Raw genomic sequence first — 26,186 nt, forward strand, 5'->3', positions numbered from 1 at the left:
TCATTTATCATTTCCTATGGAATTATTATGGTGACAGGCAATGTTTCTATCAAGACATGTCTAATGTAGCATTATTGTTTATCAGGGCAAAGGACTTTTAAAGGTTTCTGTATTTCTCATCATTTTTTCTGTTTCATGGTTAAGAAATATTTCCACAGAGTGGAAGTTTAACCTCGGGGACATTCAACACTATCTCAGAAGACCTAACATTTGTATTATGTCTGAGTAGTAGGCAGCCCTTGACACCGCATCACTTCACCAAGACAGGATTTCTCTCTTCTTTATTCTAACATCCTTACTGTCAGTTATGTATCAGCTCACATTTTGTATCTTAGAAGAAAAAGCCTGGAGCAAGGACTTTCTTGCTTGAAACCAGAACCTGACATCCAAAATATCTTTATTTGTGGCCAGTGTTGAAGTCATACATAAAAATTTCAATCTGTCCTACCTATACTAAAAAGCAATCACCACTGCATCTTTTTTGAGCATGAACCATGGCTTGTGAAGTGGCCCATGAGCAGCACATGAGTATATCCCATGTGGGTATGTTTTCCTTATTATATGGGCACATGCACACACATATTTGTTATAAGATGTTAGCATGTAAACATATTTTATTATTCAGATTGGTTAAGTGATAAAATGCTGTTTCATGTAGCTAAACCTGTCAAGATTAAAGAAATATCTTTTGGGATGTGTTAAGAATTAATGTTTAGAATAGGATGATAATTAAATTTGTAAGCTAACAGTGAAGTGCTAATAAAATTCTATCAAGCAGCCAAATGACATGAACTAGACATTAAAAAAAACAATGTTATATTGATCTTGTTTTTATACAGTGAGAGAATAACAAAAAATGAAAAGAATCCTAAGACTTACTTGCCACCTTGTGCTCTTTTACCTGTTGTAAACCAAGTAAGGACAGGGACTCTGTTCTTACAGTTTTTTTTTTCTTTTGTATTTTTAGTATCAAAGTGGTTACTTAGAACATATTAGGAACTTAAAATTCTTCATAAATGAATATGCACAAGACAAAGTGATGTCAATAATTTCAAACTATGTCATGTGAGATGTTAGACAATGTGTCAGCAGTAACCATTGGACTAAAGAGAATCTAATTATTTAGAACTATTCAAGTTATATACATGCTACGAAGTACACAAATAAGACAGATGGCTTACATCATGGCATGATCATTCTATAAATATAGCCTAAATATTCAAAGAAATATATTCATATTTTTTTGTACTGGGGATTGAACCCAGGGGTGCTCAACTTCTGAGCTATACTCCTAGCCCTTTACCATTTTTTTTTTAAATTTGAAACAGTCTCAATAATTGCTAAACCTATCCTTGAACCTGTGATTCTCCTGTCTCAGACTTCTGAATACTGGGATTACAGGCATGCAGTACCACTGACTAGTATATTAAATTTTTAAAGTTAAAAATATTTTTGAAGGATTGCCTCATGAGATATAGTTTGCTTTCAACTAGCATATTAAGAAGTAAAACACATTTTTTTGCTATTAGATTTCTGCAATTAGCTTGCATCTAGATGTTTACCTGAAAATTGCCTTTTGTAAAGGAATAAATAGTATGAATAAGTTAAACTACACATTTTTAAAACCTGATTACCACTAAAGCAAAAATTATAAAGTTGAAAAATAAAATTCTGCAGTTAGGTTGAAATGGTACCTGGGTCGACATGTGATACTACTGTACTGTACTTAAAATAGTCCCTGAGTTTCTCAAGCTGGAAATACTCTTAAGAGAAAAATCAATTATTCCATCACTTTCATATGAGATGATCATTTGCTCTAAAATATGACCACTATAGAGATGTTTGATCAAATTCTTTGATTGTGTTTTTTCTTTGATTGTGTTATTTATGGTTCTCATTTAATAAAAAGAACTGGCAAATTTCAAATGGTGTGGTTCAAATTGTTGGCCGTACCTGCTCCACCTCATTAGCAGTGTGCCGCATGGCTTCATTATGCTGCTCTTCCAACATCTCCAAGTTTAACTCCTCTAAGTATTCATTCCTTTCATCTTCCAGCCAGCCTTCATCCAGCTGCAAAAGAACACATTAGTACATTACTTCAGTGAGAACTCATGCTAAAATAGGGTAAACTTAAATGACGATGCCTGACCAGCTCCTTTTATCATAGCTATTCTCTTCAGAATACCAGCCTCCTAGAGTTCACCTCTCAGAAAGAAAAAAGGTAAAACCAAAAAAAGGGAATAAAAAGAAAAACTAGACTCTTAGGCCTTTTATTCTTTCTTGAAATACAGCTACAAATTTTCTTTCATAACCAAGTAAATCTCACAGCATAGAACATTTTCTCCACATAATCCACAGCTGTTATGTCCACTACCATCAATGGTAGTTAAAAGAACTACAATGGTACAACGCCCAATAAGGTAATATACAAAGTACTCCTCACAATTTTATGTAACCCTCATCCTGATATTTATTTAACTGTTAGATGGGTGATTTCTAAGTTAACAAGTTGGCTACTTGCAACAAAATAATTGACAGGCAACATTAATTTATCTGTTAAAAAAGAAATATTCTAAATTCTCAATAAAAAATTAGTGTTGACAGTCAAAAATAATTTGCCTCAAAGTGGATTTGGGGAGCTTGATTAAATAAATTATCTATCTATACTTATTAAATAAACAGAATTATTGTCAAGACTGGTTCAGTCTGCATTACAAGGAAATGGCATCTTTCAAATAAGCAAAAATGGACAATAGTTTGGGGTGATTTTTTCCAACAAACTAGCCAAATTAGCTTTTAAAGATAATTGAAGTTGGGTGTAGTGGCACATGCCAGTAATGGAAAGCTGAAACAGAAGGATTGCAGGCTTGAGGCCAGCCTCAGCTATTTAGTGAGACCAGATTTTATTTTATTTTATTTTTTTGAGGTACTGGGAATGGAATGAATCCATGGGAATTCTACTACTGAGCTTCACCCCAGCTCTTTTTTATTCTTAATTTTGAAACAAGGTCTCATTAAGTTGTAGAATGTCTCACTAAGTAGCTGAGGCTGTCCACTAACTGTGATCCTCCTGTCTCAGCCTCCCAAGTACTGGGATTACAAGCATGCACCACCATGCCTGGCTGATATTTTATATTATATTTTATTTTATTATTTTAAAATAAAATAGGACTGGAGTGTAGTTCAGTGGTAGAATGTCCCTGGGTTCAACCCCCAGTACCAAATAAATAAACAAACAAACAAACATTAAACTATTAAAACTTGAAAGCAAAAACAAACCTGAAGGGAGACCATAAAATTGCACCAAAAAACCTGTGTGTGTGTGTGTGTGTGTGTGTGTGTGTGTGTGTGTATCCATACATATATCCATACATATATATACACATATATATATATATATAATCACATTCATTAATATGAAGGCAAATAATAGATTTTATGGCATCTTTTAAAGGCCATGTAGAACCTGAATTGCTTGAGATACAACCAAGTCCAAAGGTCACATTTATTTGTCCTCATCCACTTTAATGTGGCCTGAATAAATTGACCAAATTCCACCCCACTAACTTTGCTCTGTAGAGATGCTATGATAATTATGCTGACTAAAAGTTTAAATTCAGTCCAATTTATCGTTGTCCTAAGTTTATACTTTTAATCCCTTTCAAGTGTCAAGAAGGTCTAAATGTCAGACTTTGAAAGAAATGACTTAAAGTAAGAATGCTTGGTTTTCATAAATGTAGCAAAGATTTTTTTTTAATCAGTCAAAGCAAAATGTTTCCTAATACCAATATAGTGAAGGATGGAATAGAGTCTTTTGAGGTTTAAATGAAGTTTGGGGGGAGGTAAAGAGAACAAAGTAGAAATTCATGGTTGTCTGTGACTCTTACTGACTAACCCCCATCTTCCTGAATTGCCACCTGTGGTCAGTAGTGTATTTCAGAAGGCCTCCTGCTGGGCGAGGGCAGCACAGTGAGAGGCCAGGTTCTCCCTACTCACCTCCTTTCCCTGCTGCACTTCCCCTTCCCACCTAGACATCTTTCACTGTCATCTTGAGTCTAATGCTGTGGCAGAGACTGAGCTGAGCTGCAAGAAAGGAAGGACTGTCATACAGCGGGGATCTGTCTGCACCAAAGAGGAGCAGATGTGGCACTGTGGGAAAAGGAGCAACATGCACTGCCTCAAAAGTACTGGTGACAAGTTCCTTACAAGAGCGAGCCCTCTCTGCCCCCGTATCCTGAGGGGAATAGGACAGAAAAGCAATATCTGTAATGGTCTGGGGAAGAAAATGGGCAGGAAATGAAAGAAAGGTGACAGGGAATGAAGGAAATGAGTTATTTAAAAATATTGCACAGATGCACAATACTGCCCTTAGCAACTCTGTAGATTGTTTCCAAGAATCTAGAGAATATTTTTAAACACACTAGAAAAAGCACACAGAAAGATTCTACATTCTTCCTAAATAACATATACATGTAACACAAACAAACAAAACCCACAGTGAGGTATATTGAATTTGATGGAAAAAGATGAGTGATGTAAAGGCAAGTTTTAAACTATTTTTGGTGACTTTATAGCATGTACTGCCTAAATTTCATTTTTAAGTGTGGTATTAAAATTATCATCTTTGTTGATTTTTTTGGAAATCTCATTTTCTACAAGCAATCAAGATCCTTTTGGTGCCACAAGATTTCCCTAGGATCAGAGATCTAATGCAGATCCCAATTTTGACAGACAGGATGGCATACTATGGAGTGAGATGACCATCCTTTATCAATTGTGCAAAGGAAGTCTCATTTTAAAATTTATTTTACAACACTGACACTTGTGGGAGAAAGTCAGGAGTGTAGCCAGATAGTCAAAGATGCCACTGGTTCTTCCAAGTATATATATTGCATTAAAAATTAGCAAGATCTGGCCTGATGTCACTCATTTCTGGCCTTTCCATAGCCCATTATGGCCACTATATGGCATAGTTTAAGAAAATGTCTTAGTTCTATATGAAAAGGTTTATCCAGCAGTTATATGGACAGGGGTAGAAATCACTTATAACATAAAGGTATCTTTTCTTTTCTTTTTTTATTAAAGGTATCTTTTCTACAAAAGAGTTCATTCCAATTTACCACAAAATTTCCTGATGTCTATTTAGCTCCTTCATTCTGTCCTTTTCCAAGAAGAAGGGAATCAGAAAGATAACTGATTTGATAAATTTCTAGGTCATTGGTTCAATTTCATATGTATTTTAAAAATTCACTCCTGGCTGGGCAGTCCAACCAGTTATGTGGACTCATTTCCCCACTCCTAAGATCTCAGGTGTGTAGCTTGACTCTGCTCCAGGCTATGGCCGACTTTATGAGAACCATTTAGAATGGTCAAGGGCATAAAGAAAATATATGCGGAAAAGGTGATCTTTTACAACCACTATATTCAATTCAGGATTCGGTCTGACACTGAAATACACTTACTCAATGTAATTTATAGGCAGTATGTAGTTACTGAGTCTGAAAAATATCAGATCAATAACCTAGGAGACAAATGGCAATATAACTAACTTCACTCAAACTACTGACAGATGGATAGAATGGTGACAATGTATTGTCCCTTCTGCATGGTGGTGGGATATAAAAAGGATATAAAAGGAAGTAGCCTCAGTACTTTTCTTCTACCATTACCTCTCCTTTATTCTCATGACATCTTCTGTAAAGATATAACAAAATCCCTTTAGAAGCATTGGAGTTTTTTTTTATGGCCTGACAAATGTTTTTGTCACACTAAACTTAGGGGAAAAATCATTTACTATACATGGAAATGCATGATCTACATGCGATACTTGATAAAGTTATTCTGAAAAGACTTGGGATGATAGTTAGATATGCTAATGGTTTCTCATTAGAGATTCTTTCAGATATATACCAATTAAATATTTTTAGATGGAAATCTAATGCAAGGATCCAAACAGAATTAAAAATAATGTAAAGTCAATCATTTTCCATTTGCAAATTCACTTAAAGGGCTAGCAAGTGGAATGAGAGAATAATTATTCTGTTTTTTTTTTTGCTTTAAACTTGTTTCCCTCAGTGGACCTAGAGCTGCTACACTGTGGGGCAATATAAGAAAAAATTTAGTTCATTTTTTTTTCGAAAAAATTAAGGTTGGAAAATGAACAAAAATTAGTCTTTGGTGTGTTTTGCATCCTTGGTTTTACAGATATGTTTGCTACCAGTTTGATATGGACTAGTAAGCAATGAATATAACTTCATTCACAAAGTCAATGAATATGAAGTCCCATCCCTGGATGTTGATGTCTGTTCTGACCTGAATCTCTGGCCTCGCCACCAGCAGCACGATTCTCTTACATTCATCGCTCGACAGCAGTGCCACAGCTTCTTCTCGATTCTGGACGTCTTCTCCATTTATCTAGAAAACAAATAAAAGTGGCACATTAGTTTCCATTTCCACAATGCTGCACACAATAAATGGCAAATATCAGCTCATTTGTGGTAAATGTATGGACAATGAAACTCACACAATGGGCTCATCTTCAGCCCCTCCGTGGAAAGCGCCTTCACTCAATTACGTGCTTACTGTAAGAGCATATCGATCCCTGAAGGATGGCGGACATCAGAGGAAGCAGTTATGTTCATAAATGTCCAACCTGCACCCTGGCAACATACATCTAGCAACACAATTAACCAGCCCCTGACAGGTGACGTTCATCTTTCTCTGCTCAGAGTAATGGAAGTGTCACTCTGAGATAATAGTGCTGGGAGAAGCAGGACCCGCAATACCACAACTGAAAATCCGTCATTCTGCTCTTGCTGAGAGCCAATTAGGGAGCTGTGGTATTATCTCTCACCAGGCAAGGCTCGCAGGCCCCTGCCAATTGCCTTTCCACTTAATCATTTTATATTTGGGTAAGGGTCTGACTCAGTTGGCCAAACGTGACTGTCAGAATATATATTGTGTGTGTATATGTGTGTGCGTGCATGCATGCGTGTGTGTGATTACTGAAGATTAAACCAAAGGGTATTATACCTTTGAGCTATACCCAGCTTTATTTTATTTTGAAACAGGACCTAAGTTGCAGAGAGCCTAAGTTGTTGAAGCTGGTTGCCAACCTGCGATCTTCCTGTCTCAGCCTTCCAATACAGGGATTACAGGTGCAGCACCACACATGGCCTAGGATATATCTTTATACCCTGTTGCTTACTCAAAAGGAGGAAAACACACACACACACACACACACACACACACACACACACACACAGAATTGCTCATCAGTAATACCTCCTCAATACTCCAGGTCCTTCCTAAGACTTATCAACTTTTTAATACAATGTCTTAAATATACATTGAAATTTTTAAAAGAGAACATAGAGCAAATTGACTTTAAAAAAATGGAAAGAAACAAAGCCTTTAGTAAACTTTTGATTACAAAGAGAAGACTCCTGTGGCATTTGAATCTATATTTTTACTTTTTCCAAGTTCTCAAGATAGAGTAAAACATCTGAAGTTTATATTCTAATTTACACATTCAAATGTATTGAGTTATAAGTGAATGCAGCTTTTTTCTCTGGATATTTTAAAATGAGAGCCAGGTGTGAGGGAAAATGTCTATACTCCTAGTCCTTAGGAATCTGATACAGGAGGATCACAGGTTCCAGGACTGCCTCAGCAACATAGGCCTTCAGCAGCTTAAAGAGACCCCTTTTTCAATTAAAAAAAGACTAACATAGGGCTAAGGGTGTAGTTTGGAGGGAGAATGTCCCTAGGGTCATCTGTGGCATATTTGATCCTAAGTGAGTTGAGCTGGGTGATGCCACACAACGTATCTTCATCTTTTCTGTTTGAAATACAATTCTCACTATTTTCCCCACAGGTTTCCACTCAAATATACATCTCCATTCTTCATCTAAATTTCACTTGTCATTAATTGAGATATTCCTCACTTATGTGGATCTAATGTTGCTATTATATTTGCTTTCTTAAAGTTTAGATAATACTAGTGCCTTTCTGAAAAGGATGTTATAAAAGGTCTAAATAAGTGTCTGGCACATAAAGAGTGCTCAGTGTTGGCACATATTACTGTCAATGCTATTGTTACTATCACCATTTATGTTTTAATTCTAATAAAGGTAACACACTTTCTTGCTAAATAGGACAAATATAGTAAAATTCATACACAATAATTGAATCTATAGCAGTAAATATGGTTATTTGGAAAGATACTTACTGCCTATGTATTTTAACTCTTAGAGAACCATCAGGAAATGGTATGACTGTTTTTTCTTTTTAGTCAATTTATAATTGGTATTCATCTTTCTCCTTGGTAACTTCAAGTGACCAGGGCCATGGTACCCAGTTCTACCAATCAGTCCTTGTTTATAGGGACTGGCAAATCCCCAAAATCATTTTTTTATTTAAAAAACAATTATATGTTCAGAATCATCCAAGGGATAGAATGAGTTTAACACAGAAACTTGGGAAATGCAATTCACTTATTCAAAATAAGGGCCATTTTAGACAACTGAGTAGTAGATTCCCCTGGTGCTCAGCACTTTAGCTAATACTCAAACTGATACTAAGGTAAGAAATATGGCCATGTGTTTCAGCAAAGATGCCACTCAAGGAATGGACATATCTGAGAAATGACTTCCAATAGAGCTTTCAACCTTCAGTTGCCCTTGTTCTTGAAATAATGGCTTCTGGTTACATGTCTGTATGGTGGGAAACAGCCTGCCCTGCCTGAAAAATGCTAGGCACACATAAAGGTGGGGGGATCCAGCAGAAAGGGAAGGATACAGATGACTAGCCACATTGCCCAACTTACTTCTGTATTAAGTATAGAGAGAGAGAGGAAGAGAAGGAAGAAGAAGAAGAAGAAGAAGAAGAAGAAGAAGAAGAAGAAGAAGAAGAAGAAGAAGAAGAAGAAGAAGAAGAAGAAGAAAAGGAGGAGGAGGAGGAGGAGGAGAAGGAGGAGGAGAAGAAGAAGGAGGAGAAGAAGAGGAGGAGGAGGAAGAAGAAAGAGAGAGAGAGAGAGAACTTTTCTTAAAAATGAGGGAATTCAGCCAGGTCTGGTGTCACATGCTTATAATCCCAGTACTTGGGAGGCTAAGACAGGAGGATTACAGGTTTGCAGCCAGCTTCAGCTACTTAGAGACACTCTGAAACTTAGTGAGACCCTGTTTCACTAAAGACTATATCTCTCCTGGGTATTTGTCCAAATGGGTTGAAATCAGAGAACTACAGTAACATATGCATACCTATGTTCATAGCAGCACAATTCATAATAGCCAAAATATGGAACCAATCTAGGTCTCCATCAACAAATGAATGGATTACAAATTATGGGAAATACACACAATGGAATTCTACTCAGCTATAAAGAAGATCAAAATCATGTCATTCGCAAGAAGATGGAAAGACCTGGAGAACATTATGTTAAGTGAGATCAGCCAAGCACGGAAGAAAAGGGACTTATGTTTTCTCTAATATGCCCATAATTAGAGATACCAGAGGGACTCCAGACAATGGAGGAGAAACCTCACCATAGCTAGAATGGAAGGATAGGAGAAGAAGAAGGCTGAGGTTGATTCATGAAGGAGCTACATCTGAATTTGTGTAAAAATATGAATATAGTATGATTAATCTGAATACTTTATTGTTGGGAGGGGAAAAGGGAAGCGGTGGGGAGAGGGCACCAAGCACAGTCTGAATGTATGCCATTTTCAATCTGTTTTACATAAAAAATAAACACCCAAACCAAAATAAAAAAAATTGAACCCAGGGGCATTCTACATCCAAGCTATACCCCTAGCCCAATAAAAAATAGGGCTAGGGGTATAGCTTGGATGTAGAATGCCCCTGGGTTCAATCCCCAGTACCACACACAAAAAAGAGAGAATTCTTGCTGGGCGTGGTGGCGCATGCTTGTAATCCCCGTGCTGGCTTAAGAGACCCTGTTTCCAAAAGTAAAATAGTTCTGGGAGTGTAGCCCAGAGGTCGAAGGGCTTCCAGGAACCCCAGTACCACCAAAAAAGAAAAAGAGAGAGAGAATTCTTTATAGTAACATATTATCTGTCTCATTTTCTGTGCATAATAGTATATAAATATTAGTTTCATAATGGATATTTCTTTTGTCTTAGAAAAGTCTATAGTACTTATATAGATAAATAAGTAAAAATATTACTTTAGGTCCAATCTCTTATATGTGTATATGGTAGGGAAGGAGGGAGAAAGAGATAGAGAGGCCAACTCTAAAAGCTTACTATAGAAATGGTTTCCATATTTGAATAGATCAACTTTTGTTTTCTATATAACATGTACTAAAGACAATTAAAATTCTTATCATTCAACTACCTATAGGATTTCTTAGGCAGAAGAGGAAATATTTATTTTAATGTGTTTCTATTTTAATTTGGAGGTAAAGAAAATGAATATACAGTAAGGGATAGAGATGTGAAAAGAACACAGATTGAAAGGCAACTATTTGAAAGGTAGAAAATTAAAATTTAGAAAGAAATTTTGAGGACCATTTTATACGCAAGGCAGAGAAAAGTAAAGGTCTCATTAGAAGTCTTCTGACTCTACTGACTGAGTTCTGGTAAAATTGACCTTAGAAACATGCCTGACTTCCTGGATGGCATGAGGTTAGGCTGCTCACATGGAATGTTATAGGCTTCCCATCCCAAGGAGAAAATGAGAATGTAGTGCTTTCTCTTTTGGAAAGCTGAATGCGTATGCGGCATTTAATCCTTGCTCTCTGGCTTATAAATGCCACCAGTCCCTCCTTCTCTTTCTCTTCCTCCTCCTCTTCCTCCTCCTCCTCTTCCTCCTCCTTCTCTTCCTCCTCCACTTTTTCTTCCTCCTCCTCCTTCTTGTTTTAGAAATTGAACCCAGGGGCATTCTGCCTCTGAGCTACAACCCAGCCCCTTTTAAACTTTTATTTTGAAACAAGGTTTCCCTAAATTGCTGAAACTGGCCTGGGATTTGTGATCCTCTTGTCTCAACAACCTCCCAAGTACTGGAATTACAAGCATGCACAACCATGCCAGCCAGAAGTGCCTTTTTTTTTTTTTTTTTGGTAGTACTGGGGTTCCTGGAAACCCTTCTACCTTTGGGCTACACTACCAGACCTATTTTACTTTTGGGAACAGGATCTCTAAAGCCAGCACAGCTGGCTTCAAACCTGTGCAATCCTCCTGTCTCTGCCTCCCAAGTGTGGGGATTACAAGAGTGTGCCACCATGCCGGGTCAGAAGTGCCTTTTTTTTTATCTCTGCAATTTTGTGAAAGAAATTCCCTAGATTAATTCCTGAGGACACATTTGATACAAATTCTTGGCAATGCCACAGCAGAGAGAACTATCAAACACTTGAAAAGGAAAAATACATGAGGACCAAATATGCTTTCCTGAAGTTGGTTCATGACTTCTCTTCTGCATAGTCCCTACTCCTGTGAGTATGTGTGTGTAAATGGAATTATTGGGTGAGGTCATCTAACCAGCCTGGGAAGAGCATGTGATGTAAAACAACTTTAGGAGCTCATAAGAAACCTGTTTGGACATGCACATTGTATAGAGCATGGGACATAAAGAACCTCATGAACTCATAAAATAACCTGGTCAGACATGCTGATGTATTGAGCTGAAACATAACCTTAGGAACTCATAGTTTAACTTGTTTTTACATGCTAGCATATGGCCCAGAACAGACCCTTGGATTTTATGTTTCCTGTGTCTGATGGACCTTATGTCATCAATACATTTATGGAAATGACAAGTGTCTGGTAAGGCTCAATAAGCCTACCCAAGACAATTGACAGCACTTAAAAAAACCTATAGGAAACCTATAAATAGTGGCTGTTTTGACACACAACATGACTTTGCTTTGGCCCTGCTCTTTGCTGACCGAGGACCAGTGCGACTTTTTAGCCTTCTCAGCACCTGGACCAACTTGAGATTCTCCTTTTTCATTCCTGGACTTGGTTCATTATCCCCTTTTCCCCACTTGTTTATAATTAGTTGTTTGTTAATAATTAAAACTTCTCTAACATTTAAGGATTTGTATGTTGTTTAATATACTTGTTTGACATAACTGTTAGATTTTTGTAGTGTGAAATATATTGTTTGATGCTCATTCATAGCTAACTAGCTTTTTGCAAAGCAGCTGCCAAGCATTTGAAACTAGCTTAATCTTACTTATAGAATTTACTAATAATTTTCCGCATGAGTGTTGAATAGGCCTTGTGACATTGTGGAAAGACACAAATCATGTGTGGCATGATATCTTGGTTTTAGGGCATTCCATTTGTGGCATGATATCTTGGTCTCAGGGCATTCCAGTCCATTGCTTGTGACAGGGTCCATGGTGTGCTATGTAAAGAAAATTTCATCTACACAATGAGGGCAAGAACATAAACCTGCTCTCATTAGGTCACTATGAATAGAAAATTAGACTTGAAATAGCTCTAATGGGATTCATTTAACTATAAGCCAGCCAGGAAGCCTCAAGGATATGGAGTAAATCCTCTTGTTTCTTTCACTCTCATCTCCTCAAGAATGGAGCCATTAATTGTTTATTACAGGAATCCCATAATCTCTCATCAGTCATAGGGGAGCTATTTGTCTATGGGTACAATTTTGTTAGTTTTAGTTAATATAATTTCACCATTGCCCTTAAGATGTTGCTTCCTATGTGTGCAAATAGGATAGGCATTTAATGTAACATGTGTTTATTCATTAAGTGTGACATATTTGTCACGGAATATAAAGTAATCAGACAGAAAATAGCACTTTATCAATCCTACAGTTGTTTCTTAAATGAACCTGCTCCATTTAAAAATGCTTTATTATCCTGTAGATTTGTCTCCTCAAAAATGTGTCTGCCCACAAGGTAGCTGAGAATCTGGAAATGCCAAAACATGGAGTATGCATGTAAAGAAACACACCATGAATTTTATTTATGTATTTGGCCTATAGGAGAAAGATTAGGTAGAAGTTATGAAGGAAGCCAGTTGAAGACACAATAAGCATTTGTGGGGTATGGAGAATACGTGGTGAGAAGAAGTATCAGCTGGCAACAGCAAGAGAGCAGTAAGGAAAAAGACAGTATGTAGACTCAGTACAACTGAAGATATGGCCAAATGAGGTCACTCAGTGTTAGAGCATGAAATCTTCTAGATTTTTAGTCACTGAGCATTTTATTCCATTATCGCATTGTGTAATGATTTCTGGGCATAAAATGACTTGGAACATCAAAACACTCGTTATTTCTAGTATACTTAGTTAGAAATATTAACAAAGTAAACATTTAAAATTATTTTCTTTAATTTTAGTGTGTGTGGTACTGAGAATTGAACTCTGGGGCATTGTACTTCTGAGTCCTATTTTACTTTTATTTTGAAACAAGGTCTCATTAGGTTGATGAGATTCTCATTACTTGTTGAGACTGTTCTTGAAACTGTGATCCTCCTGTCTCAGCGTCTCAAGTACTGAGATTATACACATGCACCACACCCAACTTATTTCTAATTTTTTTTAGTGACCATTTTTTTTTTGGTGGTACTGGGGTTCCTGGAAGCCCTTCTACTTCTGGGCTACACTCCCAGACCTATTTTTACATTTTTATTTGGAAACAGGGTCTCCTAAGCCAGCGCGCGCGGCTGGCTTCAAACCTGCGCGATCCTCCTGTCTCAGCCTCCCAAGCGCGAGGATTACAAGCGTGCGCCACCACGCCCGGCTTAGTGACCATTTTTAAAGTGTTCATTATCTGGATGATACACTAAAATGGTGCCATTTATTTCTAAATGAGGCTACACAGACCTTACTCATTTGTCTTGTCCTCCTTCCCACTAAATACATTTGTCTCATTCATTGAATTATTTGTGTGTATTTGTGCGAAAGATGCTGAAAATGCAGTAGCAAATAAGACTTCGTCATGGTCTCCTGATCCACTCTTTCCAATGACACAATTCCATTCTGTTTAACTACAGGTCACCACTTACTGAGCTCACTGAGATAGAAATTATACACTCTCGACCCCAAAGAATAACTAACTCATACTTATTACTTTTTCCTAATTAGAAACTTAGTTGGGGGTCTTTAATGAAAAAGGGAGTTCTGCAGTATCTCACCAAACAAGGGAAAGAACTGAAGAAGCAGTGGGACTCAGTGACTGTGAGAGAGAGAAAAAGGCAGGGTAGGCTGTGTGGACCAGGAAGCCGAGGCCTCTCCATGGCGCCCTGAGTGCTGGGAGCCGGGTGTTCCCAAAGATCGTTGAATTCAAAGAAACACTATCTGGGAATCTATATCTTGCAAGGAGAAATAGGATTTCTGAATGTGTCCCTCCAACTAGAAGTCCTGCTGAAGTTTTAACAGTTTGTACTTAAATTTACTAGTTTCCACCTCTGGATTTTATGATCATCAGTTAAACTCAGTCTGGAAGGGCCTACATTCTTACTTGGGGCTGATCTGGACATAGCTGGGAAGCCCATGTCTTCCTCTGCCACTGTTTATGGGGGAGAACTCAGAAAGATGAGTGCATCGTGGCAGACTTAGAACAGAAACTTTGGCTTCTAGTTATTTTTGTTTTTTTCTGGAACTCTTTTCCTAGCCCTGATCTCCTCCCTCCTTGATGTGCTTACCGTTTCTATTATTAAACTGCAACTAATCAGTCTCTATGTTTTCACGGAGAAGAAATCACATCCTGGCCATTGCAACTCATTAATGAATGGTAGAAACTTCTTCAGACTTCTAAACTTTCAAGTAGTGAAGGGACATTTGAATCCATACTCATTTAATTTATTCTGGAAAAGGCAGCAAATGGTGCTGCTTCTAAGAAGAATGGCCACTTAGGTTTATTAAGCCCCTGTCATGGGCTGTGCTAAGCATATCACATGAATGATATCACATAACTGTCACAACAACAATAGGTTATAGCATTATTGCCAGATTTTATGATGAAAGAACAGATGTGAAATGAAAGGTTCCCAAGCTAGAAGTTGAGGTCAAGTAAACTCACTCCACAGATTGTATCTGAACCATTTTTAGCTAATAACACTAAAGAAATGGCATCATCCTAAATTTGTAAAAAAGTTTTGAATGGTAGCATTTTTGTATTGTAGATATTCATATCCAAAAGCAAAGACAAACTATTTTCTCTATCATTTTACAAGAAAGAAAATAAAGGCTGTTGAGCAGATAGGAAGTGATCATACCACATACTTGCAAAATACGATCGCCTTCTCGAATCCGGCCGTCTTTGGCTGCAATGCTATTTGGATCTACCTGTAAGAAGACATGTGTCTTTAATGGGATATGTGATATTCTCCCATGAACATGAAAAATTTTAAGAATCTGTTTCAAAATTCTCTGTTGATTTATGATAATGTCCATGTCATATTTTTACCTGTCAAAAACAACTAATTCTAAAAATGTAAACGAACTATTTTGGAGTTAACAATAATAAAATTAAAGTAGCCTAAACAAAACTTGACTTGAGGTCATTTTTCTCTCTCCTCTTCATCCCTTCCTCCTTCCCTATGTTCCTTTCCTCTTTTTCTCTCACATACATTCACTCATTTCTGAATCCTAATTGTCAGACATGATCTTCAGCTGATTTGGAATGATGGTGGAATCCTCTATCCAGGAAAGCTACTTTCTACTAAAGTAATCTTTAAATCCTGCCCTAGCTGTCTTAGAAAAGCTGATGGCTATATGACTATACTTATTAAAAGGATGTTTGTCTCATGAGTATATTAATTTATGGTCTTATAATTCACATTGCTCAAGAAATAGAAAAATCCCATCCATACATTTTATCACTTGGCACCACTTTAAATATAGTATGAAATACTCTAACTACAAAATATTTTAGAATAAGTGCTTAAATTTCTATAAAGAGCTTATCAACATTTTAATGGGTCAAACTTGAGTGATGATTTAAAGCTCACTGGAGATAATTTCCCTATCAGATTTCTGATGGCTTCCAACCATTTACCTAGACTTGCTGTATCAAAGAATTTTTCCAAGTTAACTGTGTGTGTGTGTGTGTGTGTGTGTGTGTGTGTGTGTGTGTGTATGTGTGTAGTACTGGGGATGGAACTTGGGGGCATTCTACCTCTGCGCTACACCCCAGCCCTATTTTTATTCTTTATTTTGAAACAGGTTCTCACTAAGTTGCAAAGGGCCTCACTAAGTAGCTGAGGCTGTTTCTTGAACCTGCAATCCTCCCATCTCAGCCTCCCAAGTCCTAGGATTACAAGCATGCTCCATCATGCCTGGCTCAAGCCAAGTATTTTACATGTAGTATGGCATTGATACATCCTGTTCAGATGTTAGATATTACTTTCTTATCAGGATGCCACCTAATAATTGAGTCTTAAGTGACTAAAAAACTACTACAGATACATATAAAAGGTATAAGGACATTTCTTTTAAGTACATGAACTCAGATTCTGTGGCTCCTTCAGTGTCCTTAGAAAGCAAAGTTTCAAATCTGACATAGTTAAGTAGTAAATACTTAACCAGAGGGCCAATTAATCAATTTTACCCCATTTAAAAACCATTCACAATCTAAGACTTTATCTTCAGAACTATAATAAAACTATCAAGGCTATTTATCTACCTCTATAAAAGGTAATTCATAGGGTACTTCTTTATACTTTTTCATCTTAACCCAAAGAATTATCCTAGTTGTACATTTAAAAGGATTATAGAAACCAAATATTTTCTTGAGGGTTTTCAGTGGGAGAGCCAGTCAGGAAGTTCTTTGGGAAATTACAGTAACTTTATACATTTTTCAGGGTGTGTAGTTTTCTAAGTACATTTATTACATATTTTCCATATTGTAAATAACTCCATAAAACAAGGGTTTTTATGCTCAACTGAAGCTCAGAATGTTAGGTAATGTTTTCAACATCATGGCCATAAAAACTTGAAAAAGCATAGGACAGCTATTAGTGACCAGTTTGTCTCACTCTTGTATATATACAAGTACTTGTAATTCCAGTATTCAGGAAGCTGAGACTGGAGGATCTCAGATTTGTGGCCAGCCTCACCTACTTAGTGAGGCCCCAGCAATGTACTAAGACTATGTTTCAAAAATAAAGAATAAAAAATAGGTCAGGCAGTGTAGTTTCGAGGTATAATGACCCTGGGTTCAATCCCCAGTATAGCAATTGGTTTGTGTGTGTATGTGTGTGTGTATGCATATATGTATATATATGTACATATATGTAATTTTTAGTCATATTATATGTAATTTTTGAAAGCTTATACTTTTCCATTTGAGTTTTTAAAAAATTCCTATGAAATAAATTTTGCTTGACAGTCTTTAAAAATAATTAACAAAAAAGATTTCTCACATTTAGTTTATCACTCTTAAGTGATTATGGGGTTGAATAAAACTGATCAATGTTTTTCTTGGGCATTCAATTCTATCCATCCTATCACTCTAGTAAAAGATGTAATAACTGTAAACAGTATCTTAAAATAATTAGGCAATGCTATTCTTAACAGAATAATAAAAGATGAGATGGAATGGAAAGACCAGAATGTCTGTAGATGAAAACTTTGTCCAAATTACTATATTCTTATGGGAATTTTTTCAAATTTAAACAATGTTACATATTTGCTGAGACTCTGTGGTGAAAACCTTCACATTAAACAAGCTGATAATAATTACATTACTTGGGCAGCATGATTTCCTTTCCTAATTGGAAATGACACGTATTGGAACATATCCGATTCCTCACATTTGAGGCTTGGAACGTTTGTCTCATTGTGAGTCACTTCACTTTGCTCCTCCCTTCTCCATCCCATAATCTCCTCTCCACAGAGTCTCTTACCTCGCTGACATAAATGCCTGTGTCTTCCTCATCATCTGTTCGGTAGCAGACTGTCAGGCCCAACTTCTCTTGACTGCTAACACGGCACAGTTCCACCTCCTGAGAGAACACACACACAGATTGACGTTAACCTCAGAAACCCCACAGCAGAATGGAGAACTTGTAGATATTTTTTGGGTCACCCTGGAAAGTCTTAATAATTACTGCTCAATATCTGAAATTAACCAAAATCATTAAAATTGGCCTTCAATGTATATTTCTGTATAGTCAAACCAATGCTATATGTTTTCATTAGAAGGTTGGAAATATGCAAAATCACACATAATGCATACATCAAGTATGCATAATTTATTAAGGTGGAGTCCTCCAAGGATTTCAGAATATTAAAGTGGACAGAAAAATTTTTTATAAAAATGCTGAGTTTTTCCTTGTACTTTAATAAAAATAAATTATTTAAATTTTTTTAAAAAGACTATACTGGACTTCTTCCATCAGTTCGTCTTTTGAGTTATATACAATATAGTAAGCAGGTGTTTTGTGGAGGTCAGGTCAAGGTTTTCTATTATTTTATAGCAACTTCACCTTTGAAAAGAAATGGGTTCATCCCGGCTGAAGAAAGAGATATCACCATTCATATGGGGCTGAGACAATGATTCAAATGCAGCGGTTTGTTGTTGAAAAACATCCAAAAATATATTTACTGAAACACGTGGCTTAAAATGCCACACCTCACACTATCTTAGGATGTATGCCTGGTGAACTAATAATAAATTTCAGTGCCCTTTACTTGTATATAATGAAACAGACTTTAAGAAGCAGATGACTTTGGGATAAAACAAACATTAAAGCACAAATTGATGTTCTAATCATGGACAACTTGCTCCTACTGAATGGAGAGCATAAGACTCCTTAGTCAATAATCAGAGGAGGAAGAATGATGTATATTTAGATTGGAAGCAAAGTCAGGATCCAGTTTCTAGAAACTCAGTGCTGTGGGTTTGTCTGTCCTGCTTACTGCTCCCCCATTTTGTCAGCAAGAGAGATGGTCTTCACAGTGACACTCAGTAAATGCTAGGAAGGGTGCTTGGTTTTTTTGCAGAAATGTTCTTACTGTACATAGCATTTTGTAAAACAATATTTAAGAAAATTTCTTCTTTGAAGAGAGATGGGGAGAGAGATAGAGAGAGAGAGATATTGAGAGACTTGTTTCAAAATAAAAGGGCTGAGGATGTAGCTTGAAGGTAGAATGACCATGGGCTTACACACACACACACACACACACACACACACACACACACACACACACACACACACCAGCCCTCTGGTAAGTGGAAAGAGCAAGGTAGTGTGTCTCCAAGACACATGGAGCAGCAGAGGGCTGGGAGTGAGACAGCTCTTGGATCCTGTAGACTTTCCTGGTTCCTTCCTGGGGTGTCCACGTGCCCCAGTGCCAGGAGTGCCTGTCCCCCATCCCTCTGAGGCCAGTGAAGAGAGAGAGGGAGGGAGGGAGGGAGGGAGAGAGAGAGAGAGAGAGAGAGAGAGAGAGAGAGAGAGAGAGAGAGAAAAGAAGAAGAAGAAGGAGGAGGAGGAGGAGGAGGAGAGGAAGGGAGGGAGAGAGAGAGAGAGAGAGAGAGAGAGAGAGAGAGAGAGAGAGAGAGAGAGATTGTGCAGTTTAATAAGGTACTGTTGTTGTTACAGGGCGGTATTCTCTTCCTAGAAATCAATTGCTAGAGGTCTCTTCATCAACTTTTTATTCTTCCTAGAGAAAGAATTCGAATGGAAAGCATGAATAGGGGGATATGAGATTTATTAGGGAGGTGGAGGTAGAGTGTAAGAGAAGACTGTGAATATGGGGTTATGTTGTAGAGAGTCTGAAACACTTTCTTCCCTGGGGTGGGAGATGGCATAGAACAAAGGGGTGTGTTCCAGAGAAAGGGTCTGGAGTAGAACAGAACAGGGAGTCTTCCACATGGTGATCTTATCCAGTTTGGAGACCTTTCTCTTCGAGCATATGCACTGGGGAGGTCACTATCTTTGTGCCACGGCTTCCTGCCTCTGCACTGTTCGCATTGTTGCAAATGTTCCCCTTGATGTCTAAGTGAAACTGGTGTATTTGAGTCTAAAGCAGCAATGTGAATGATACCATAAATTGCCAATAAGTTTAGCCTCTCTCCAACTGCAGCTGGGTGGAAAGTCCTGTATTTCCATTCATGAGGGCCGCTTAACTTTCCCTCAGATCCATCTTGATCTTGCTCTGATCTGCTCACTTATATCTAGCTACATAACAGTATGACCTAAGTACTTGTGTTCCCCAAAACCTATATGTTGGTCTGGGCATGGTGGCACATGCTTGCAATCCCAGTACTTGGAGACTGAGATAGGAGGATCACAGGTTCAAGGCAGCCTTAGCAAGTAGTGAGACTCTCATCAATTTAGTCACACTCTGTTTCAAAATAAATATAAAATAGGACTAGAGGCATAGCTAGGAGGTAGAATGCCCCTGGGGTCACACACACACACACACACACACACACACACACACACACACACACACACACTAAAAAAACCAAACTTTTTTGTGTAATCCTACTCCCAGGGTGAACATATTAGGAAGTGGAAGTAGGTCTTAGGGAGGAGATAAGGGTTGCCAAGTTGAGCCCCCATGAGTATAATCAGTGTCCTTATCAAAGAGAACCAGAGGACACAGTTGCCCCTAGCACCAAGGGAGGTGCAGGGAGAAGGTGCCTTTTACCAGAAGTAGGCCTTTGCCACTAGCACTTAGACTCCTCAGAATCCAGAGCTGTGGATAATATATTTTTGTTGTTTATACGGCACTTAGTCACACAGTTTATTGTATTTTGTTATAGCAGCCAGAATGGACTAAGACATATCACTTTAGTTGACTAGGATCTGAAGTACTTACCAGTACTAAATAAAGCAATATTCATTTAACTTCAAACAAGAGAATATTTTCCAGAACACTTGGCTGCATTTGAATTTGAAGAAATAACCTCTCCTTTAATTTTCGTACTTCAGTGAGGTCCTTGTAATAGGACAATGTGTGTATATTTGTGTGTGTGTGTGTGTGTGTGTGTGTGTGTGGTGTGTGTGTGTATGTGTATGACTATGGATTGAGCCCAGGGGTGTTCTACCTCTGAGCTACACCCCTAGCCCTTGATTTATGTTTTGAAACAGGTTCTCAATAGGTTGATGAGGTCCTTGCTAAGTTGTTGTGGCTGGCCTCAAACCTGGGATCCTTCTATTTCAGCCTCCCAAGTACTGGGATTACAGGTGTATGCCACTACACCTAGCTAATAACCATTTACTTCAGTGATATGCTGTAAGCCAAGGGTAAATCCATAGGGAGGATGTCTACTATCGTGAATTTCAGTGACAAAGTTCACAGCTAATAGCCAAGTGCTGCAAATGAGTGAAATACATGAAAGTCTGAAGCATGCTTTCTGCCTGGTGGGCAAACATACTCTAAATTATACCATGGTGGTTAAAAAGGGCATGATGCATCCTGAACAGTAGCAAAAAAAAAAAAAAAGAAGAAAAATCATTTCACATGGATAAAGGGTAGAAAACAGTGACATGATTTGTCACCAAAAGCAAAATGTGTACACTAAGCAAGAGTCTTTTCAAACCTGACAATAATTAATGCCTCCGGAGAGAAAGAATACTTGACTAAACCCCTGTACCATCAGGAAGGAGTTAGAGCAATAGAAGAGCTTCCCTTACAGCCACTGGGGATACAGTTAGCAAGGAAGCCTAAGACTCCTAAGAGACGTAGAGGAAACCTGAACACTTTATAAAGAACTGAGACCCCTTTAAGTCAAGGCAAATAAGGAGCTGTGGCTAAAGCTGAAAACTCTGACTTTTAATATCCTGCCAACACACATGAGAAACTCAAAATAATGTGGGGAAACACTTTTGAGCTGTTTTTACAAACCTATTGTTGATGTTATTCTTTGAACTTGGTATCTAGTTACCTTGATCTGATCATTACAGCTGTACACAGGCACTGAACTATCTTCTCATGCCCCATAAGTATGTACAATTACATATGTATGTCAGTTAATAATAAGATGTTTAATTTTTTTTTGCGGGTCTGGGGATGGAACCCAGGGGCATCTGACCTCCGAGCTACACCCCCTGCCCTATTTTTTATTCTTGATTTTGGAACCGGGTCTCACTGAGTTGCAGAGGGCCTCACTAAGTAGCTGAGGCTGTTCTCGAACCACGATCCTCCAGGTCTCAGCCTCCCAAATCCTGGGATTACAAGCGTGCGCCACTGCGCCCGGCAGGATGTTTGTTTTAAAAATAAATTTCTAGCTGGATGTGGTGGCAAACGCTTATAATCCCAGTACATGGGAAGCTGAGACAGGAGAAGCCATGGCTACTTAGTGAGGCCTTCTGCAAATTATTAAGACCCTGATTCAAAACTAAAGAATAAAAAATAGTTATGGGGGTGTAGCTCAGAGGTAGACTGTCCCTGGGTTCAATCCCATGTACCACATATACGCACACAAAATGAATTCCTGCATAAATCAGTTGTACTATAGTGCTGTGAATTTTTTCTGTTTTTTTATGATTGAGCGTGCAGAGGAACAAGGAACTAAAAAGAAATTAAAATGAAAGGAAGGAAGGAAGGAAGGAAGGAAGGAAGGAAGGAAGGAAGGAAGAAAGAAAGAAAGAAAGAAAGAAAGAAAGAAAGAAAGAAAGAAAGAAAGAAAAAAGAAAAGCAAATCTTTTGCTTCTTTTATAGGACTCTCTTTCTGGAGGAAGCAAGAAGGCTTGAAGTTGTCTGAGAAACAATGTCTTGAAGAGCCACTGGGATTTTGAAGCACAATCTCTCCCAAATCTCAGAAACAGTAAGGCCCATGCCAAGGAGGTTTTTTCCTCTGAACAAGGACATTCAGAAGTCGTCAGCACAACTTCAGTCTGAAGAATAACCAGGGCTTAGGACAGGTGACAGGCCAAGAAGAGAGAGGTCTGTTACATCCAGGTCTTTGTTTTTATTTACTTTCCCAGTTTTTACTTATTAAATAGGAAATACACTTTTACATAAGTTTTGTTTTCATCATCTATCATTGTCCTATATTTGTTAATGTTGATTAGTAACTAGTGAAATACCATGATTAATTGCTCTAAGAAAACATTTATTTTAAAACCGATCAAGTAGAAATGTGAAAATTATATCCACTACAGCCAAGGGAAAAGGCCTAGATAGTTTACTATAAAAAATATGGCTTCAAAATCCAGGCATGGTGGTAAATCCCAGTACTTGGGAAACAGAAGGATTATAGGTTTGAGACCAGTCCACAACTCGATGAGACCTTGTTTCAAAATAAAAAAATAATATAGGGCTAGGAGTTTAGCTTGAAGGTAGAGTGCCTCTGGGTTCAATCCCCAGTACCATAAATAAATAAATAAATAAATAAATAAATAACTTCAAAATTATTATATCCTAGATAATGGAAGCCAGAAACCATACTTAGAAGAAAATCAATGCCTATGCCAACAACATTTCAAGCCCGAATGCGCCAATTCTCTCTCTTTCATGTTTTTAGATTTCAGCTCAAATGCTAATCCCCGGATGGTATCTTACCTCATTGCTCTTTTTGAAGTTGGCTCCTAAAATTCTCTATAAAAATGTTAATGTTGCTTAGTAACTTCTTGGTAATAAGGACTATCTAATTTTATTTATCAAATTTGGATTTTATTGTTACTTACATTTTTGTTATTGTATAAGCAGGTACTTGGGCATTACATTTCTTATTACATTCTATAAGCCTTATATATGAAACAAAACATGTGGCTCCTTGAGGATGGGGCCTTATCATTTTTCCTTTACTCTAACTGGCACAGTACTGGAACCTTATGAGCAGCCCCATATACATTTATTGGATGAGATCATTGCTATAGAAAGGCTGGATGTAGGATATAATTGTACTATAGTATAATATATTTGATTAAATGGAATTTACTCAGAAAGTTGTACAAACTGTATATGTACCTTAGTTTCATAATATCTGTTAATAAGAAAAGTAATCAACAAATAAACTGTTAAAAGAAACTAACTTATCTTCAAGTTACTTATTCTAAGAATTTTTTTTAGCAGGTTCAGTTTTCACTTACTCATTTTATTCACTTGATCTTTTTATTAGTACCTACTATGTGCTAAGGACCACATTTAACTTTGGAAACTTTTTATGTACTAAACATTGAGTTAAATGTATTGCAAATAATGTCGCATCTAATTTTCTAAAAATATAACAAGGCAAAATAATGTATGACCCTAAATATCTTTTGCAGAATTATATCTTCTTCCTCTCCATGTGTGAGTTTAGGACCAATTTTAGCTTTAGGAGTTGGCATGTCACCAAGATTAATGCCAATGAGTGCTATTATTTTGGTATTATTTTCAAGAATGAGTATTTGATCCAGTTTAAACCCATCAAAATCAGGACCAGGACTTTTATTAAAACCATTGGGAAAAAAGCACTTGTCTTTCCTGTGATATTTGAACTTGCAAGAATGTAGATCAGGAGTATTCAAAGCTTAATCTTGCCACAATGTATAGAGCATGAGGACATATTTAAAGCATAGGAGATAAAAGCCAAATATGGAGAAAAATGGAAATTTCTTGGGGCATCCTTAGAACCATGGGATCAAATTATATCTGCCACAGTAAGCCTTTGGAATTTTCAGTTAGGCAAGTTAGTAAAACTCTCTTTTTCCCCTTATGCATTTGGTTTGAGTTTTTATTTTTTGAATCATAATCTTAATTGATTTGACTAGATATTATAAATTTCATTTTATAAATAAGGGAGTTCAGAGCCTGCATCAAGACATTTATTCACAATAACTTGACAACTATTTGTCAGAGTTAGAAGTTGAGCCAGATTTTTTGTTTGTTTTTTTGAACTCCAAATTATTTTTCAGTCAATACACTCTTCTAGTCTAAATGGTCATTTAAGAACTCATTGTCTAGACAGAAGCTTAAAGCATGTGAGGAACTCACTACAGTGCAAGACTAGACGAGATGAGCCACAGGGGAAGGGCCTGGAGTGAGCTCTTGTTCAGTGGAGGGATCAGCTCATGGTGGGTGGAGGGAAGTCCTATGGCATGGTGCAAGGGAGGTGAGTTAACACCAGTTTCTAAAGGGGGTCTCATAACTGAAGTTGTGGGCAGAAAAGGGAGATCAACATGCAAAATGTATGGCTTTCTATCCTCTGAAGCCATCAACTACTATCAAACTAGGACTGAGAGAAAGGACTTGTTTTTCTGGTATTCAAATCAAACAGAAGCATAAATATATATTCTGCTTTAGTATTTTTATTTTTATTAATTTTTTATTGGTGCATTGTATTTATACATCATAATGGGGTAAAAAACTTGTGTAGACATAAATGCACACATCACCCAGCCAGCCCCCACCCAGTCCCCACCTCACTCCCTCTCCATCCCTCCCTCCCATGCTTGGTTTAGTGGTTGACTTCAATATGAGTAAGTACATCATGCTCTTTAAAGTGTTTCCCTCTCCCCACCTCCCATCCCCACAGTTAGGTTGTCATATTTGCTCCTTTATAGGATCTCTTTTTTCACCTAGAGTTCCTCCTATGACCCCATTCACTCTAGCTTTCACATATTAGGGAAAGCATCTGATTCCTTACTTTTTGTGACTGACTAATCTCACTTAACATTATGTCCTCCAGTTCCATCCTGAAAATAATGTAATTGTTTTTTTTTTTTTTGATGGCTGAGTAAAATTCCATTGTGTACATATCCCACAGTTTTGTAATCCATTCATCTTTTGATGGACATCTTGGCTGGTTCCATAGTTTGGCTATGGTGAATTGTGTAGCTATGAACATAGATACACATGCATTAGTTTGGTAGTTTGGTTTCCTTCTTATTGGGTAGATACCCAGAAGTGGTATTGCTGGATTGAATGGTAGATTTGTTCCCATTCTTCTGAGGATTCTTAATACTGTTTTCCAAAGTGGTTGCACTAATTTGCAACCCCAGCAACATGAATTCAAAAACACATAAAAAAATCATACATCACTAACCAGGTAGGGTTCATTCCAGGGATGCAAGGCTGGTTCAACATATGAAAATCAATCCATGTAATTCATCATATAAACAGAACCAAAGACAAAAATCACATGATAATTTCAATAGATGCTGTAAAAGCATTTGATAAAATACAACATCTGTTTATGATAAAAGCACTGCAGAGAATTGGAATAGAAGGAATATATCTCAACATCATAAAGACAATCTACAATAGGCCCACAGCCAACATCATAATAAATGGTGAAAAACTTCAGGAAT

The 26,186-nt window shown here is 37.4% G+C and overlaps 1 protein-coding gene across 2 annotated transcripts in view; it reads right to left on the reverse strand.

The window, feature by feature from the left end:
- Window positions 1-26,186, reverse strand: part of PDZRN4 (PDZ domain containing ring finger 4) — a gene marked incomplete at both ends in the record, with an annotated part of 429,083 nt that overhangs the window by 12,598 nt on the left and 390,299 nt on the right. For both annotated transcript variants that reach the window (XM_080705833.1, XM_080705834.1), the window contains 4 exons: window positions 1,954-2,070; window positions 6,313-6,414; window positions 15,220-15,282; window positions 17,844-17,942. In XM_080705833.1, the coding sequence (XP_080561959.1) occupies window positions 1,954-2,070; window positions 6,313-6,414; window positions 15,220-15,282; window positions 17,844-17,942 (381 nt within the window). The remainder of the gene's footprint in view (window positions 1-1,953; window positions 2,071-6,312; window positions 6,415-15,219; window positions 15,283-17,843; window positions 17,943-26,186) is intronic.

The sequence above is a fragment of the Muscardinus avellanarius genome (genome assembly GCF_963383645.1).
Source record: "Muscardinus avellanarius genome assembly, chromosome: 11".
Taxonomy (NCBI): Eukaryota; Metazoa; Chordata; class Mammalia; order Rodentia; family Gliridae; genus Muscardinus; species Muscardinus avellanarius.